The following is a 19,572-nucleotide window of genomic DNA, read 5'->3' as shown; positions in this document are numbered from 1 at the left end:
ATTGCAAGGCCAGACTAGCAACAGGAAGGCTTTCTAACATAGGGATGCAGCCCGGCGTGATGCTCAGCTCCTGGTCGTCAAAAAGGCTTGTCTGGACTGCTGCTAGATATTTCCACTTCTTTCTTTCCTAACTAGAAGTAAAAGATTACCAATCAAACATTCCAACCTGCCCCAGCCCTGCCCCGCTTTTCCCAACTCAAAGGCATCGTTCAAATGTAAACTATAATAGTAAAGTTCATGCGAACACAGAACTCGAGGGAGACGGAAAGTTGCTGCTATCAATATGAAGGAAAAGGTATTCTGGAATGCAGAAGGTAAAATTAGTCTTTGTTCGTGTACTCTGGAAACAAAGTTTTTGCATCAGTTTTTCAGAAAATGCTAGTTCCCAAATTATATTATACCATTTTTGTATGTTTAAACCGTTTGCTTCTTTCCAATTTCTAGCAAGAATATTATTGCCACCAATAAGTAAGCAAATAAATAAATGTTTATGCAATTAGTCTTTGTTATCTCCACTGGATATATTGATTTTTTTTTAACAGGTTTTCCCTAGTACTTTTGTTATTTCTAAAAAAAACACATCCCAGAACTGGGTGGATATTTCCGGTTCTGATATTATTTTCTTCCTTCCCTGCTCCCCCTTTCCTTCCTATTCCTCTCTTGTTCTCCCCCACTTCTTATTATTCTTTCTTTCGTCTTTCTTCTTCTCTGGCTGCTCTCAAAAGGGTAGACTAGAAGCAAGCCACTCAATTCCTTCCCTCCCTCACTTAAAAACCACACAAACCGTCATGGCTGCTCTTTGCCACAAGAGGGTTCTCTGGTCTCCTCCCTGATTAGCTTAGAACCACTCTAAATGCACTATAAACTCATTTGGCCCCTAAGGAAAATGCCTGAGCGCATTCTGAACAGCTGAGAGCCAAGTGCATGCTGGGAAATGTAGTTCCAAGGGAGAGAAATGCACCTGCCAGTCCAACTTCCCAGGAACCAGAAGTAAGTAACATGTTTAAAACCTCTACCGTATTTACTCAAGTATAATGTGCACCTTTTTTGCCAAATTACGTTTCGAAAATTAGCATGCATATTAGAATCGATGGTGCATTAGACTCAATATGGTAATTCTCATCAAGAGCCTTCTGGGCACCATGAGAGTTCCATGTGAGCATTCCTGCGCCCACAGGCACCACGCTGGGAACCCCAGGGTTAGAGTCTTGTTGCATGAGAATGAGGTTGAAATCTTACCATAGCCAGCCACTCTGTCCCAGCCCAGGGTTGTTTTAGACAGGGTTTCACAAACGTGGTTCTCCAGCTGTTTTTGGACTACAACTCCCATCATCCCTAGCTAGCAAGGCCAGTGGTGTGGGATGATGGGAGTTGTAGTCCAAAAACTGCTGGAAACCCACCTTTGGAAAACCCTGTTTTAGAGGATATAACGGAGCTCAAATCCCCACTTAGTCCTGTAGTTCAGTTAGTTGAGTGACAGCTATCGTGAAGACTAAATGTTGGGCCGGTCACTCTCCCTCAGCCTAACCTACCTTGCAGGGTCGTTGTGAGGATAACATGGGAGTTGGAGCATTCTGTATGGCACTGATGAGCGCCTTGGAAGGAAAGGTGATAAATGAAATTTCCTGGGACAGGATATGGGTTTTCAAGGCACAGGTCGAAGTCACTTTGCTTTCAGGCACCAAAACCTGAGATGTTCTCTGGGCCTCTTGTCCTTCTCTCAAGCACTTTCCCACTGCTCCTAAGAATAGCCGCAGTGTAACAGGAGGAGCAAGCCCCCTGCTGAAGCACAGAGGCTTCACCAGGTTATGCAAATGCTAGCAGAGTATAAAGAGGTTAAACCTCTTTGGAATCTGTCCCAAATGTGGGTTCATCGCCTAGCCCAGACAGGAGAGGACGAATGAGTCTTTTGCAGGGCCGTTTTCCTGCCCCCTAGAAATGTCACCCAGGCTGGTTCTCCCATTGCCCTGTGCTATTAGGGCTGGTTTTTAGCTCAGTGAGAGACACATAATCATTTCGTCCACGCTAATGCGATTGGAGCTTATTGCTTGCAGATGAACGTGGAGAGGTGACGCTTTTACATTTTGAGGGAGGGGCTTATTCGTTCTGGTTTCAGCACGGTGGAAAGGATTATCGCCCTTCTGTCAGAAGGAGATTGCTTATACGCTACCGGAGGTGTCAACATTAACTTGCAAGGCCCTAAATGATGTAGGACCCAAATACTGGAAGAAGGGACTCTACTTATCCCAGCTTGTTGAGCTTGGCAGAGGAGGAGCTTGTTGGATAAAGCCTGCTAGAGCCTTCTCTGTGGTGGCACCTGGCCTATGAAACTCCCTTTCCTTGGTAGTACAATTGGCTTCTTCATTATGCTATGAGTTTGGGGGAGAGGAAGTAGGCTGTATGCAAGAACTTTCTATCCCTGGACCCAGCAAGGGTTGGAATATAAGACAGGTTAGCTTCCTGTGTTGAGGTGATAGCCTGGGAGATGGGCCATTAAGGGAAACAAAGGAAAAGGTGAGACTAGCTTGCGGTTGGTCAGAAGACAAAGCCAGAATTTGGAGCAGAGTGAATTAAAGCAGCAAGCTGGAGAGAGAGTTTGAGAGCAATGTTAAAATTTTCAGTTTGAATCCAAGGCTGCAGCTATAGGCGAAATAAGACACTTTTATGGTGTTAATGCTGTGAACCCCTCCATCATATGTGTGTGAATAAATCATGTATCATAAAGACGCCACAGCCTCTGCTGTGTCTCATTCCAAAAGGAAACATGAAATCTGGGTAAGCACCTGAAACCCCGGGGATCTTGCACCACTCAGAGATTGGGGTGGCACGCAACAATTATTTGGTTGCTTCACTTTTTTTTTGGAGGGGATTTGTTTTATTTATTTATTGAGAGATTTCTAGACCAGAAATGGCCACAAAATAAGGTAAAATAAATACATGGAATCCTAGAGCTGGAAAGGACCCCGAGGGTCATTTAGTCCAACCCCCTGCAAAGCAGGAATCTTTTTGCCCAACATGGGTCTCAAACCCACAACCCTGAGATTAAGAATCTCATGCTCTTACTGACTGAGCTACATTAACGTCACATGGTTTATTAATGTAGAGAAAACCAAACGTGAAATAATGCCCACCAGTGGTGTAGCGTGGGGGGTGCAGGGGGGGCCGGCCGCACCGGGCGCAACATCTGGGGTTAGGGCAAATCCACAGGTTAGGGGGCGCAAATCCACGGGTTAGGGGGCGCAAATTACTTGCCTTGCCCCGGGTGCTGACAACCCACGCTACGCCACTGATGCCCATGACTGTGTTGTTAATTTTGCTTGTATTTTAATATAAGTTTTAAATTGTTAACAGTTGCTATTACTGGAATGGTATTGCTTTAATGTATTGATTTTGGAGCATAAACTGCACTGGGATTGCAACTGATGAAGGGTGGTTTAGAAACTGAACTAATTAATTAATAGTTATATAAATAAGAAGGGTGATGCAATGGCCTTTCAGGACCACTTTTCATATCCCAAATGTTCAGCATAACTTCTTTTCAGTACCAGGACTCCGGTCCAGGAACATGCAAAGCAGCAGTGAAAAGGATATTGGATCTGAACATTTCTGCCTGGATAGCACCATTGGTCACAGCATAGCGCTGATAGCGCCAAGGTTGCAGGTTCGATCCTCATATGGGACAGTTGCATATTCCTGCATTGCAGGGTCCCTTCCAACTCTACAATTCTATTCTATGCACAGAGTGCCTTTCTTCCACCACTGAAAAACTCAAAGGCTCCAGCCTTGAGCCCATTGCCTTTTCTTCTGGAAAACAACTTTACTGTGCAATTTTCGTTGTGTGCTTGGGAAACCAAGGAACAACCCAAGGTCACAGGAGTCCATCTAGGAACATTTTGCTCATTTTTCTTTTACACCAGTAGCAACTCTGTGAAGCAGCCTAGGCAGAGAGAGGGGGGGGGGAGAGAGAGAGAGAGAGAGAGAGAGAGAGAGAGAGAGAGAGAGAGAGAGAGACACCCAAGGTCACCCAGGAAGCTTCTCGGCTTAGTGGGGATTTGAACCCTGGTCCCCCAGGTCCTAGTCCAAACACAACCCCAAGCGTTTTGACCTTGCTTCCTTCCCAAAAGGGAGTCTCACAAAACCTTTTCTTCATAGGCCATATATTTATTCTTGAAGCAGATGGCATCCAAGGAATCTTTCCTGGTATCTCAGTAGGAACTGATCGAAATAACCCCACCCCACCCCCATGAACCTCAGACACATTTGGCCCAAACAGGAACCGTTTCCCCCTTTCCCTCAATCCTTCCTCCGCGTCCAGCGAGGCTGGTGTCGGACGTGGGGTCCCCCACACCTCGGTGGGGTGATTTCTCCTTTAAGAGCCCACCGGCTGTGCTTTAAAGGGGGGTCCTTGGCTTGCCAGCAGCTGTCTTCACCCCCATCTGGTTGGTAGGGACATGTGTGCTGTCCCCTCCCCTTGGCCTTTTTAAGATGGAACCTGATCCCCCTTCCCAGGGCTGATAATACTTATTGAGGACTGGTCACGTGGGCTGGTTTTGACAGGTGCAGCTGCAAAGCAGGCAGACAACCACCGCACAGCCTGAACAGTCTTGGGGGGAACCTTGTCCTCCGACAGGAGCTGAGGGGAGCAAAAGGGAAGGAAGGGGGCTGCTGCAGAGCGTGAGGGAGAGCAAGGGAGGAGAGAGAAAAGGGGGGAAAGGGGGCGCAAGAAGGAAGAAGGCAACATGTCAACCACACACATAGAGACCCACGTCCAGTACAACCACTCGTACATGATGACGGAGGACTACATGGCACAGGAAGAAGACTGGGACCGCGACCTGCTGCTCGACCCAGCCTGGGAGAAGCAACAGCGAAAGGTAGGGGGACAAGGGACAAAGGGACGGGGTGGGCAGGCTTGGACCAAGGACCAGGCCGTAGCGGACTTTCTGTCACCGGGAGAGGCGTCAAGGATGGTCACGCAACCAACTTTTTATGCTTTGCTGGTTCTTCGTTTCTGCTTGGTTCCCGTGCTTTTTGTTTTTTTAAAAAGGTGGCAATGTTGCATCCACATATATTTAAATAAGTTATTGTGTGGCTAGAGAGTGTTTAAAAAATAATAATCCCATAAAGCTGCTAAAAATACAGAGGGCAGCTCTCCACAGATGTCATTCTGAATAGGATAACCCTGCACGGTTGTTTTATTTCCGGAGACACCAGTAAAAGATTGCAAGAGGTTCCGGGGTGCCCCTATCCCTTGTGGTGCGGCAAAAGGCCTTGGATGTGCCTCAATGGAAATGATGGAAGATGGGCAGTGGTGCTTCCCAAATTTAAGAGGTTTCTGTGGTGATGGAAGAACTATGACCTCCTCGAGCAGGCTGGAGCTGATGGAAGTGGTAGCCCTAAACAGCTGGAAGGCTGCAGTTGAGAAATTTACTCCAAGTGTCTGAGGAGGTTTTTGCTTCTCTGGAATGAATCGTTGCCCCCAAATACTGTGTTTTCTTCCATGTTCACCACCCGATTCTGCACCATGTTGAGGTTCTCGAGAACCCTGCGGGCCTTTCAACTTACATTGCAGGCAGGGGAGGGGGCAGCCCCTTGGAGCCAGCTGCCAGCCTGGAGCATCAGGTGCTGTTGGCTGCAGCTGTCCCTTGCCATCACCCAGATCCTTATCCTATATGGAACCACAAGTGACATTTTGGGCAGAGTACGTCAGAAGAGACTCGCACCAGGGCCAGGGGTGGGTCCAGAAAGAAAGGGGGAAGGAGAGCATATGTCAGTGCAGTGGCATCTATCGAGGGCCCGGGCTGCGTCTCAGCTATGCCTGGAATGATGGAGACCCAAGGGAGAGGGGAAGGAATCGGCTAAATATATCCGTGCGTGGCAGTGGGGAACATGTCCTAAGCTAAGCTTTGAAATAATACCACAGATGGGGGGTGTCCTAATCGCAAATGTTCAGAGGCAGAACAGTCCCAGGCCCTTTCTCCACCTTGGCTGGGATTCAGGGCTGCATTCCACTGCTGTACCTCTTGGCGCCTTGAATTTGGAGTGCGGAAAAAGCGCCAGGTCTACAGGTGCAAAGAGATTAGACTTGTTCACCACATTGTCAAATGGAAAGCGTCTGCGTAAGTCTTTCAGGGCCCTACACAGAGAAAACTGCTCTAAGACTTGCATCAAAGGCCGACGTTTCGCTGGGACTTATCTCTTCCCATACCGACGCTACCGCAACTGAAAAATCCACATGTGACAATGCTGCTCAGGGCTGGGAAGAAGGAAATTCGCAAGCCCCATCTTCTAATAACAGTAGCTAAAGGGCCAGACCTTCACCTTTTGGTTCTGCCTTCTCTGCAACTCTTAAACATACAAGAACCACTCTGCAAGCCCATGTGAGCTACCAGGGAGGCCATCACCTGCCCAGGTCCTGTGACCACCATGCTCAAAGCTGTCACAGTTTTGCGGGAGGGATTCAAGCACATTCTGCAATTAAAACACCACAGGTCAACAAATCCATGTTTCTAAAATCAAGCTGAACTGCTTGCAGTTAGGAAAGTGACAGGGAAATCATAACTGTAGAATTGTAGAGTTGGAAGGGACCCTCAGGGCCATCTGGCCCAATCCCCTGTGATGCAGGAATCCTGCCTACGGTCATCCCTGAATGGGCTCGAACCACCAGCCTTCTGGTTGACAGCCAGACGCACTGACCCATTGCACCACTGGTCCACTTTAAAATAATGCAATAATGATCGACGATCAGGAAGAAGTATAATCTTAAGGCAAACAATTAAGAACAAATGATCAATAAAAAGCAGGCATTGCATAACCTCCATGTAAGCTTGCGGCAAGGAAATTAGGACGACAGTTCAATAAGTAGGTCATCTGGAAGTGCCCATAGATTTCCCCCCTTAACCTCCTCCCCCTTGACACAGAGAAAGGCTAATCATAAGTATCAATCCACTGCTTTAGTCATGTGCCAAGTGACCGCCCCCCCACCCGCCCCGTCTGTCTCATCCAGAAAAAACATTAACACCAAACAATCTCTTCACAGGCTCCCTCACTGTCCTCCAGGTGTGCTCACTTAAATTCTCACAGATTCCACATAACGTATTCTTACTGTGTTCTGCACCCTAAACAGACACAAAGAAGGCACTCACTGTCATTGATTGGTAGGCCCAAAGCACGTGAGTCTAATTCAGAGAATAAAGTGATAGATTTGAGCTCTGGGTTAAATTCTTGCTTTGTTTCCTCATGGACTGAGGTGGCAGCGGCCATCAGACATCTCGTTCTGGCTCTCAGCCTCAATTCCCCAATTGTTAAAATAGAGGAAAGAGCAGTCTGCCTCACAGAACTGTTGTTGCACAAGTGAACCAAGCCTCGCTGCATGTTAAATGCATAATGCAGAAATGGCTATGTGGAGGAAAAAATGGCATGCAATTGGCCAAGATTATAACATTTTCCCTTATCATCATCTATCTATCTATCTATCTATCTACTTTGAAGGAACCCTTGGTGGGGGAATATTGCGTTGTGATTTCTGCACCTAGGTAGGATTTAGAGAGTGAACAATGCTTATCTATGCACAAGTCATTTCAGATTCTGGACTTAATTGTTTTATGAGAGGGGGGTTGTCCCTGTCTTAATAAAGTAGTAACTTACTTCAATATGCAATAATCCAGCTCTGCTGTGTCCATCCTGTACATTTTTCTGGACCATCGGTGGATGTGTGGGTACTCCAAAGTCTTTCCGTCATTAGCACCACTGCATGAGCACTTAGCAATTAAATTGGGGCTGTGGTACCCCAAGGATATCCCTGCCCCTCAGGTCATGTTCTGTGCCAAATAACTTTTGCAACATCAACAAGCAAAAGGGTAATGGTCTAGTTTGGTTCAAATTTATGGGGAAGGCTGTAGTTCAGGGGTCAGCAAACTTTTTCAGCAGGGGGCCGGTCCACTGTCCCTCAGACCTTGTGGGGGGCTGGACTATATTTTTGGGGGGGGGATGAATGAACTCCTATGCCCTACAAATAACCCAAAGATGCATTTTAATTAAAAGTACACATTCTACTCATGTAAAAACACGCTGATTCCCGGACTGTCCGTGGGCCGGATTTAGAAGGTGAATGGGCTGGATCCGGCCCCCGGACCATAGTTTGCCTACCTGTGCTGTAGTAGTTCATTGGTAGAGCATCTGCTGTGGATGCAAACAGCCCCTGGTTTCATTCTTGGTGTGTCCAGGTGAAAACTCTTGTTAATACTGAGCAAGATGGACCAAAGGTCTGATTTTCTATATCCCTGTAATGACAGAGACAGTGAGGATTTTTTACACAGTAATTGACTGGCATTTTCATGTTAAGAGTTAAGGACAGAGCCTCTCCTGCTATGTTGGGGGACTTAAACCTAAGTGGATTGAGATCTCCTGCTCCCACTAGATTTATGACCATGTTGCTCATTGCTAAGGCTGAATTAGCCTTAGGAACGAGTCAAGTTTCACATTACGGTTCCTCCAGGCTGAGAGGTCCTTTTCCATGGCTTCTGGCTTTGAGGGGGGAACTATCAGATCCAATTCATCCCCAAGGCCACGTTAAGTCTGCGAGGGTCTCTTTAATTTACCAGCAGGCAAATGCCAGTTTGAACATCTCCCCTGCTTAAAACGTGAGCTATGGCCTCCCTAAATGACTCAGACTGGCCTTTCCCAGGGGTTTCTGCTGGGCTGCCTAACCCTGCACTTTTGAGGCCTGGGCACCGTTCCCACTTATCTCATTGCTGACAGTATTTCCACACCTGTTCCTTTGGGCCTGCGACATGGCTGATCCTGCAGCCACTGCAGTGTCGGGGAGAGGCAGAAGAGAGTGGAAGACCTCATGGCAAAGTTGCACACCATCCTTGAACACCAGCCGCCACTTAGAGCGGAACAGGATCCCCAATGGGTTTTGAGCATCGCATGAGATAAGAGGGACCACACATTTCTGGGGATGGGCTGCTTGGTCCCATGTCCATCTCCACCATTGGAGGCAGCGTGCCTCTGAATACCATTCACTGGGAATCACAAGTGGGAAGATTAGCTGTTGCACTCAGGTCCTCGCATTGGCATCTGGTTGGTCAGTGTGAGAAAAGGTTGCTGGATGACATGGGCATTGAGCCAGACTCTTCTGGTGTTCTCACTGGTTTCAGCAGGTTCATGTGAAGTTCCTACAGGCTGGTCTCCTTCCCCAAACTGGAAAATTTTGCATCTTCAGCTTTGCCCCTCTTTCACAAAGCCATGTGTATGCTAGGTAAACACATGCAGTTAATGAGATTATGGCAAACTTTGCATGGGGGGTGGGGAATCACTGAGGTTTCCAGATAGATGAAGGTTTTGGGCCAAGACTAAGCTGCTGTCCTATTCTTGGCTGGGTGAGAACCCTGTTCTATTTTTTGCAGCATTTCCTGCAGCGCTTGTTCCCAAATAATGGGTGATGCTTTTGGGAAAGAGCCCCTGCGCTGCATGCAGAAGGCCTCGGGTTAAATCCTTGGCATTTCCAGGTAGAGCTGGAAGAGTAGCCTGCCTGAAACCTTGGAGAGCTCCTGCCAGTCTCTGTGGACAATACTGAGATAACAGCAGCTTCCTGTGTTCCTTTGCTGAACTAACCAACCTATCTCACATCATTAAATGCTCCCACTCTCTTGCACATACTCCTGTTTCAAGCAGCTTTTCACTTCAGACCGGGATCTATTGGTAGATTTCCAAATCAACTGCAGAAGATTGGCAAACTCAGTGGTTTAACTCAGGGACAGGCAACATGGTGCCCCCCCAGATTTCCCGGACAACAACTCCTATCATGCTGGTTGAGGGTGATGTTGTTGTCCACAACATGCGGTGGGCATCATGTTGGCTGCACTTGCTTTAAGAGCAGCACCAGCAAAAAGCCTTTTCTTCACTCCTGTTGAAATCAAGAAAGCTTTTGGAAAAACAGCTCCCGAAAGCAAATCCTTTGACCGAGCACATGCACTCGGAAGCACCTTCCTTCTGCCTTGCTGAGTGACAGAATCCTAGTGAAAAACAAAATAGACCCCGTCAGACTATGTTTTCCCCACCCCATGGTGGGGTGTCGTCCACTTTTATACCCCAGTTGCATGAACAACTATCCAACAATGAGTCATAGTAAGGCAGAGAGGAAAGGACTGAACGCAGCTCCATGTCCAAACAGGGATTTGGGGAATATGGATCTCCTGCAACAATGTCCCTCCCTGGCCATGCTGAATGTGCTTTAATACGGACGAATGAGACATAGCTGCCGCCTGCCAATTAAGGAAGGCAGTAACTCCACACCTGTTGAGTTGTTCAGATTTGAAGTGGCAAGGAGGACCTGGTGTGAACAAGAACACAGAGAGGCCATTTCCACCCCCCTGCAAACGATCACCCCTGAGAAAATCAACTTTCTCCTCCTCCTGTCCCTGGGAGTTTCTTCCTCTCTGTTTAGCTATACTGATATGGGATTGTTCCTCTGCTCCTGCAGGGAGCCAGGGACACCCTTTCCTGCTGATGCGAGAGATCTGTGGGGGTGGTTTCGCAGCAACGGGGTATCGGGTAGCTGCTGCTGTTCCAGATGCCTTGCCCTTATAAGGCTGTTTCTAAAAACTGCCCTGTGCCTGTGCTCCCTGCAAGGAGGCAAGGGGATGAGCTAATGGCAGTATTTTGGAAGAGGGCAGAACTTATTTAGGGTACGAGAAGGGTCTTCCTCTGCCCCCACCCTCCATGAGAGATGGATGGGCAGGCGGATGGCAAGGCCAGGCCTCCTCAAGAACAAAGTAGCTATTTAAAGAGGCTTCCGTGGCTTGGGGCTATGATTCATTGGCTGGATGGAGTGGTTCAATTTGTTGGGAGGTTGACTAGTCCCAGTGGCGTAGCGTGGAGTTGGGGGCCCGGGGCCCCGGGAGCAAATTTCTGAGAGGGCGCAACCAGGTGTCCCATGACAGGCTCCCTCATGGAGGCTGGAGCTGCAGGAAGACAAGTTGCGTCTGGGGCGGGCCTTCGGGGCTGGGGTGGCAATGGCAGGTGCCTCCTTTTCCTTGTGGCCTGCAGAAGGGTGCACCCCACACCTGGGCTGGAAAAGAGGAAAAGAGGAGGAGGGCAGTGGAGGAACCCACGGGGGGGGATGAAGAGGAAGGTGGGAAAGCACTGTGAGGGCCTGCCCTCTCCCCCAGAATTACTTTGGATTCCTGCCATGACTTTTCAGCTCTCCTTTCAAAAAAGAAACAGGAAAACATGTGGGCTTCTTCTGTGGAACATCTACATACATGTGACATCCACTGGGATGCTTGAGAGATCCGATCTTTCCAACTCCTGATGCAAACGGAACCTTCTGAACCAGTGTGCGGATCAGAATGTAACTGAAACATGCAAACATGCATTTTTAAATGTATATTTTATCATAAAACACATCTGTAATTCTGCACAACAGCTTAGTATTGATCCACACATTAGTCCTGACAGGTGTGGATGAGGAAACTTTGTATAGGAATCCTCAAGCATCTCTAAGTGGTGGTGCGCTCGCAATGTACAAAACTGCCTAGTGAATCCATTCCACACAGACACTTTTGAGCACTGAAGGGAAGCAGAGTCCGCCTCTGCCCCTCTCCTCAGGGCCCCGAACCCTCTGCTTTCAATTTCATCATCTCTTGGCTTCCGCAAGCAGTGCGCACTGAATGGGTTTGTCATGTGGGCTCCTGCCAGCTCTGTTAATCCTAGTAAACAGGGGTGGTGAATCTGGCAGGGCCATTCCGGACCTATGTTGACAAAAGCACCTGTGAGGAGATGCCCTCTCGTGAGGCTGCAAATAGCTTCCCATTGTGAGTGCCAGACACACATCATACTGGGTGGAGTACCATTTGGCAAACCTACAAGCTGGGCCAACGCCAGAACAATAGTCAGACAAAGGATGTGATAAACACTAAGCATCCCAACCATTTTACCAAACTTTTTGAGAGCAGAAAGACAAACCACATGGCGTCTTGCTGAGTTACAACAACAACAACACGCTTAATATGTGAACTCCCTAAGCAGTTTACATAAAACACAGATCATTTTTGAAAAATCTGTGTGTGTGTGTGTGTATGTGTGTATCCAAGAAAAAAGAGAACATCCCTCAATGCCAGTTGCATACCCTCCAACATTCCTCTGGTGCAAACAGGGACGTCCCATTCCATTATTATTATTATTATTATTATTATTATTATTATTATTATTATATTTATACCCCACCCATCTGACTGTGTTGCCCCAGCCACTCTGGGCAGCTTCCAAACATAGATAAAAACATAATAAACATTAAACACCTTCCCTATACAGGGCTGCCTTTAGATGGCTCAGTATCACAAAACTCCAGAATTTCTCTGATGAAAATAGGGATGTCCTAAGGAAAAGTGGGACATTCCAGGATCAAATCAGAAACTGGGATGGCTACTGTAAATCCAGAACTGTCCGTGGCAAATAGGGACACTTGCAGGGTCTGCAGTTGCTGGCAATCGCTGTTGCACTCAGATCACGCCATATGTTTAAAGAACATGGCTTCCCCCAAAGAGTCCTGGGACCTTAAGTTTACCCCTCACAGAGCAACCATTTCCCACCCCCTTAACAAACTACAGCACCCAAGATTCTTTGGAGAAAGCTATGTGCTTTAAATGTACGTGACCTAAATCAGTTTTGTGACTGACCTGAAGAAAGCGAATGAGCTTCAGAGCCAAGGAGGGATTTGAACCTGGGTTTTCTCAGATGTAGTCTAGAACTCTAACAAACCACACCGAACTAGTGTAGGAAACGAGAAAGCAGGTGCTCTTTGTGATATCTCTGCATAGGCTTCCAGGAGGTGCCTGTCCCATGTGTTTCCATACTGTCTACATGTTTCAATATTTTTCTGCGTCAGGGGTGGGAAAGCTTTTTTAGCTCAAGGGCCACATTTGCTTCTAGGTAACGTTCTGGGGGCCACAGGCCAACAGTGGGCAGGGCCAGAGACAAAAGCAACCAGAGCAATGAATGAGGATTTAAATTTTGCGCAGTAAGGGGTGAATCTACTATGAAACTGACAAAGGTTCAGCTTCAGGGCCATGAAGGGCCCCACAAATGACTTTAGTTCACATTGCTTGGGGAAAAAAATCAGGTCTAGTATATATTTCCACAACCCCAAAGTTTGAGAGTCAGTACCACAGATGCTGTAAAGGTGATGTTGACATGAAAGATAATCCAGGACAGCAATTTTAAGTAAAAACAGAGATATCGTTGTTGTTGTTGTTGTTGTTATGTGGTGTTGTTTTGTGGAACAACCCCACTCAATAAGATAACAGTGGTTACCCAGACCTTGTTGCTGGTTGTGAAGGGGCGCCCATAACATTTCAAGTTCCAGAGCCCTAAAAATGTAGGCCCGCTGCTGAGGCTAGCTTCTACACATTCCCTAGCCTCCATCCTGGCAACCATTGTTGGAGTTCAAGGACATCTTCCAGCCAATAATTTCAAGGAGATTATAAAGCAGGGCCCAGAGCACCAGGTTGCCCCCCCAGATTGGGGGCACCTGACATACAAGTGCGCATGTGTGACATCGTGCAAATGGTGAGCATGCACATCAACTGCAGAAGGCCGAGCGCTTTGGAGGAGCTGGACAGAAGTGCGACATGTGATGCCATGATCTTGCGCATGCGCAACACACACCGGGCCCCCTCAACATTGAGGGGGCCCGGTCCCTTTCCAACAAAAATTGAGGGGGTCGGAGACACACCAGCCCCCTAGAGTTGGCACACCTGGCAGGGCCAGTGACTGGTGTAGCCTGGGAAATGCCAGAGGACCAGAGAGAGAGGCCTAGTAGGCTGCATTTGGGCCTGGAATTCTGCACCACTGTCTCTGCTTGGGGAATGGGGACCGGCGGGATCCAGCAAGTGATAGCCTGCAGCCTGACCCTACAAGCCCAAGTCTCATTGAGGCAATCATTACCTGTTGTGCATGGCTGGGTCCGTATCCATGCCAGTTCAGAAATCCCTAAGTGTGGATGAAAACTTATTCTTGTCTTGTGGCACCGTCAGAAACATCTAAGGCCTGTTTGCTCTGTGAAATATACTTGGAGTCCTGTAGTGATTTCATGCTTTTTACTGCAGCTTGTAAAACAGTGATTGAATTGCCCCCCCCAAACCTCAGGCTTTTATATGCATTATTTACACAATGAGTCCCGTCTGATTGGCTGATTCTGCTTCCCTCATGGAGCCTGATTGGTCTTTTCCTGCAGGCCAATCAGTTATTGCATTCTACGATCCTACCAGCCTTCTAGATGTGCCCTGGCATTTGAAACATCTTTCAAGCCCTATCTGCTGGAACCTTCACAAACACTGTCTTTTGCAGATTGCTCAGTCTCCTGTGTAGGTACATGCGCAGCCATTTTAGAGCAAGAACTCCAAGTTAGGAGTGCTCAAGTCCTATGCACTCTTCCTTTCCAGAGTCGAGCTCAAAAACCCCACATTACTCTACAGGGTTGTACATAAGACTATAAGATGAGCCTGTTTGATCAGGCCAATCCAGCAGTATACCTGTCAACTGTCCCGGAAGAAAAACAGGACACCCCATTTTTTTCGTGCAAGATCCTGGCAGCCATTCAGGTGCCACGTTCTTGCATTGCAATCACCCCCCCAAAAAATAGTGCTTTTGGGGGGCAAGATCACTGTGTGGGTCACGTGATTTGCCCAGGAGCACATCCCTGCTGTTTGGTCTGAAAAAGTTGGAGGGTATGCAGCAGTGTGTTCTCTCACAGTAGCCACCGGCCAACTAGATGCCTGAGAGAAACTCACAAGCGGGACCTGAGCACAGGAGCCCTCCCCTCTCCTGGCATTTCCAGCAACTGGTATTCAGAAACATGGCTGCCTCTGAACATGGAGATGGAGCATAGCCATTGTGGCTATGAATTTTAAAGCCATTCAAGTTGATGGCCGTCCCTGCCTCATGTGGGAAGGAGTTCCATAGCTAAACTATGTGCTGTGTGAAGAAGGATTTTTTTTTGTCTGAATCTTCCAAATAACTGCAGGAAAATCAGACTGGGGACCCCCTCCAGACAAGTCTTTTATTGCAGGTTTATTCCACAACATGTTCTTGGCACAATAATTAGTGGTGGATTGAGTCTGCTTTAGTTTGTTCTGCGACGCTTCCCTGATGCTGCCACATTATTGCCATCCTGAGGGGCTATAGGGCATGGGTAGGCAAGCTAAGGCCGGGGGCTGGATCCGGCCCAATTGCCTTCTAAATCCGGCCCACAGACGGTCCGGGAATCAGCGTGTTTTTACATGAGTAGAATGTGTGCTTTTATTTAAAATGCATCTCTGGGTTATTTGTGGGGCATAGGAATTCGTTCATTCCCCCCCCCCCTTCAAAATACAGTCTGGCCCACCACAAGGTCTGAGGGACATGCCCCATGCTGAAAAAGTTTGCTGACCCCTGCTATAGGGTAACAAAAGTGGGGAAAAAATTAACCAGAACATTTGTGGTATTAGAAAGTTACAAGATTTCACTAGGAAGTAATGGAATATACACTAATAAGAAATGAAGCAAGATGCCTGCCCAAAACATATGCAGGCACAAAGAGTATCGAAAATGGGACCATGTGTGACTGCCCTGATAGTATAATGAACAGAAATCGACGCACAATAAAAATGATCAGGGGTACAGCATGGACTGGCTAATATGCATGTTCTCACCAAGAACCCACCTCCTGCATCCTGCCACAGTTCTGTACCTGAAAAGAAAAGTTATATATGTATTAAGGCAATGAATAAATGGATTGTGGATGTAAATAAACCAGGAAAAACAAAAACAAAACATAGGGCAGTAGATGAACCAGTATTTGATTTGCTGGTGTGTACTATGGTCAATACAACTGAGAAGACAGGAGAAGCAGGGCTGAGCCCATGACTGAAGGGCAGAGTGTGAGTTTTTTTTCTATCTCCCCCTAATAGTGGAAACCTCTACCTGCTTATCTGCGAGTATGTGCCATTGAATTAAATGGGATTTACTTATGAGTAGGCATGCAGAAAGGATTGTAATGTGCACTGTCTTAGGCCAGCAGAATGAGGAACCCTTTTCCAGTTTGAGGGCCAGATTCCCTCATGGCCAACGTTTTGGGAGCCACATGGCAGGGCTAGAACAACAGATGCAAATCTGACCTTTGCTAGATTCCAGCCAGACAAAAGTCAGAGGTTTCTATACACATACACACGACACCACACACCTCTTTGCATCCTCCATCAAGGCATTCTCACAGGCCAAAGCATTCATGGAACAGGGCAGGGGTGTGTGTGGCCTGGAGAGACTCCTGAGAGTCAAACAGAGAGTGCTGGAGGGCCACATTTTGCCACTGGGCCCAAGGTTCCCCACCCCTGATGTGGTCTGTTGATTTCATAAGCTTATACCGCATCAAATTTCTCAGCAAAACTTTGCAGAGCTGCCTAAGTGCCAGAATCAATGTTTTACATGCCACAGCCTTTGTGTGCAGCAGTATAGGTGCAGGAGAATTGTGGCACATTTATGTGCCGGCTTCAGGTTTCTAGGTGCCAGGGTAACCAAGTGCCTGGGATTTTTTCCAGACTTTTAAGATGGGTATACCCTTCCACTGATCTATCACACTCCCACGGTTCACATGTACTGGACGTTTCAGGCAAGGGTGACACTTTGCCTAGGCTCATCCTCAGAACTTTGCTGGAGAAAAATCAGGCTTGGCCGGATGGGAATCACCTGTGCAGCAAAAGCTGTTATGCATACCTAATTTCCCCCCTGCCTGCCCATGTTGTCTGGCAGACACATCATATTAAAAATATGGCAAACCAAATCACTATTCATCAATCGTTCAGTCTGACCTCCCCTCTATGGTTGCAATGACATATCCACCAGCATATAACAACAAACCATAGAATCATTTAAAAGCTAAATAGATGCATGGATGTATACCGTATATATAGAAAATTGCAACTTACTGAATATTGCTCAGGCAGAGTGGCAAGGCGTCTTCAGCAGTCTTCACTGGAGAAACAATGATGAAATGGATGCTGTAGCTGAGATTCCTGCATTGCAGGGGGTTGGACCAGATGACCCTCAGGGTCCCTTCCTGCTCTACAATTCTGTGAAAAGAAAAACAATGTGATGATCTAACATTTCAAGAGATTTCAAAGTTCCAAGTACAGTACAGTGGTACCTCAGGTTACAGACGCTTCGGGTTACAGACTCCACTAACCCAGAAATAGTACCTCGGGTTAAGAACTTTGCTTCAGGATGAGAACAGAAATTGCGTGGCAGCAGCGGGAGGCCCCCATTGGCTAAAGTGGTACCTCAGCTTAAGAACAGTTTCAGGTTAAGAACGGACCTCCAGAACGAATTAAATTCTTAACCCAAGGTTCTGATCAAGATAACGTTCACAGTTCCTCACGGGCATGCTCCGTTGCATCCTACAGTATCTGGTAGTAGATCTGGAACCTGGATAAATCTGTAACTCTTGAAAGCAGGCTTAAAGCAAGCATGTAGGCCTCCTCTGAACTTCTGTGAAGCAGCCCTCCACCTTCTCTTCCAAACAGACTTCCAGAACTGTCCCATAAGAGCAGGTTTCTGAGCACACTCTATGACAGAGACAAGGGGACAAGGGATCAGTTGAGAGGCCCGGGGCTGGTTTTGTAATGTAGCCTCCTGCTGTTCATTATAACAGCATGGCTGTACACATGCATGGCTCTCTGGATTGTGGCCATGATCAAGCATGTGGCGTGCACCACACTTGTGGGCGGGTGGGAAGGAACTGGCAGTCCTGTTCTGCACCCACAGAGATTCAGTCTAGTGAAGAACTGAGAAAATAGGAAGCAGGGCTGTGCAGTGCTGCTAGACCTAAGCATGTCTACTCAGAAGCAACGCCTGTTGAATTCAGTGGGGATTACTCCCAGGTAAGTCAGGTTAGGACTGCAGCTTAAATTGTCGTGGGACTTTTTTGTATTCCCGTGGGAACCACTCAGGGACTATGGCGGGGATGGGAGACCAGCAGCCCTTGAGATGTTGTTGGACTCCAACCCATGAACATTGGTCATGCCAGTTGGCGCTGATGGGAGTTGGAGTCCAACCTTTGAAGGGCCACACAGGTTTTCCATTCTTGGGCTACAGAAAGCAGGCAGGCATTTAGATTTATATCCTCTAAGAAGCTGGAAGGGGGTGAAAAAGATTCCTCGCTACTTTAGCCTCACAACCCTGCAGAGTAGCTTAGACAGAGAGAGAGAGAGAGAGAGAGAGAGAGAGAGAGAGAGAGAACAACTAGCCTAAGGTCACCCTGTGACCTTGGTAGCCTGGTGAGCATTTTAAGCTGTCTCTCCTCCTCCCTCCCAACCATCCTGTTGTGCCAAAGTTCAGCAGTCATTTTGCAGTGAAAACCCTGTGTTTTTGCAGCACCCCTCAAAACAAGTAATTAATAAATCAACCTGGGGCTCATAGTTAACACCCCCAAATCCAACAGTGTCTGAATCACTTTAAACCGGCCCCACATTCCAGCCCCACATAAATCAGAGGTGCCTCCTCTACACATCTGCACATCCATCCAGGCTAGCAAGGATGGGTTGTCATCCTAGCTCAAGGGAGCTTCCAGGTATGCAAAGGCACCCCAGGAGTACCCCAAGCAGGACCACTGAGGAATGAGAGCCTGAGAGCCAAACAGAGAGGCCTGGGGGTCCGTATCTGGCCCCCAACCCAAGGCCTGTGGTTTCTCCAGCCCCCTGTCTTGAACAGTGAGAGAGGCTCCCTGCAAGGAGGTACAAGAGATCCCAGCCTGCTAGGATTAAATCTGTTGAAGCCTGAATATGCAGCCGTAAATATGAATCTTGTGTTATTATTTGTAATCATACCTTTCTTCCAAGGAGCTCAAAGCAGTGTACATGGTTCTCTTCCTGCCCTCATTTTATCCTCACGATAACCCTGTGACCTAGGTCTCTGATCCCAAGGAGCGGGTGAGCTTCTTAGCTGAGTGGGGATTTGAACCCGTCTCTCTCCAGTCTAAGGCTAGCCACTGGGCCATATTGCCCCCACATAGAGCAGAATCCTAGCCAAAGTGAAATATTTTAAATTCTGATTGGTTTCAATGGGAAGACGGTGTTAAGTATGTATTTATCTCTCTCTCCTGCTGGAGTTATTGAGATATAAGGGATTACACCATACATTTAAAACACATTTAGAGCACATGGTGCCCCCCAAAATGAATCCTGGGAACTGTAGTTTAGCCTCAACAGAACTACAATTCTCAACACCCTTAACAAGCCACAGTTCCCACGATTCTTTGGGGGAGGCTGTGTGCCACAGATGTCCCAAAGCACAATTACAAATATTTAGGGCAGCCATTTCTAGTTACACACGATTCCACAGAAGGCTGACAGTTTAACACTTTTTTTAAAAAAAAGGTTTAGACTTGGGTTTAAAAATAAAACAGGATTAAATTCATTATTGGTTCAACTGGAAGCTCAGCAGAAGTGCTCGCCTTGGAGCTTAATTTATTTTGGGTTCAAAAGCCAGCTAATTCAGGTTACACAGTGGTTGCTGGGAAGCTTCCTGCAACATTCC

General features: G+C 47.4%; 1 protein-coding gene across 1 annotated transcript in view; it reads left to right on the top strand.

Moving 5' to 3' along the window:
* Positions 1-4,553: 4,553 nt before the first annotated feature.
* The window catches only part of ACTN3 (actinin alpha 3), a 43,197-nt gene continuing 28,178 nt past the window's right edge, over positions 4,554-19,572 (top strand). The window contains exon 1 of the mRNA XM_053368647.1: positions 4,554-4,874. Within this exon, the coding sequence (XP_053224622.1) occupies positions 4,740-4,874 (135 nt within the window). The 5' untranslated portion in view covers positions 4,554-4,739. The remainder of the gene's footprint in view (positions 4,875-19,572) is intronic.

Source organism: Podarcis raffonei, chromosome 16, assembly GCF_027172205.1.
Source record: "Podarcis raffonei isolate rPodRaf1 chromosome 16, rPodRaf1.pri, whole genome shotgun sequence".
NCBI lineage: Eukaryota > Metazoa > Chordata > Lepidosauria > Squamata > Lacertidae > Podarcis > Podarcis raffonei.
The sequence above is the reverse complement of the archived record's forward strand: the minus strand, read 5'-3'. Positions and strand labels throughout refer to the sequence as shown.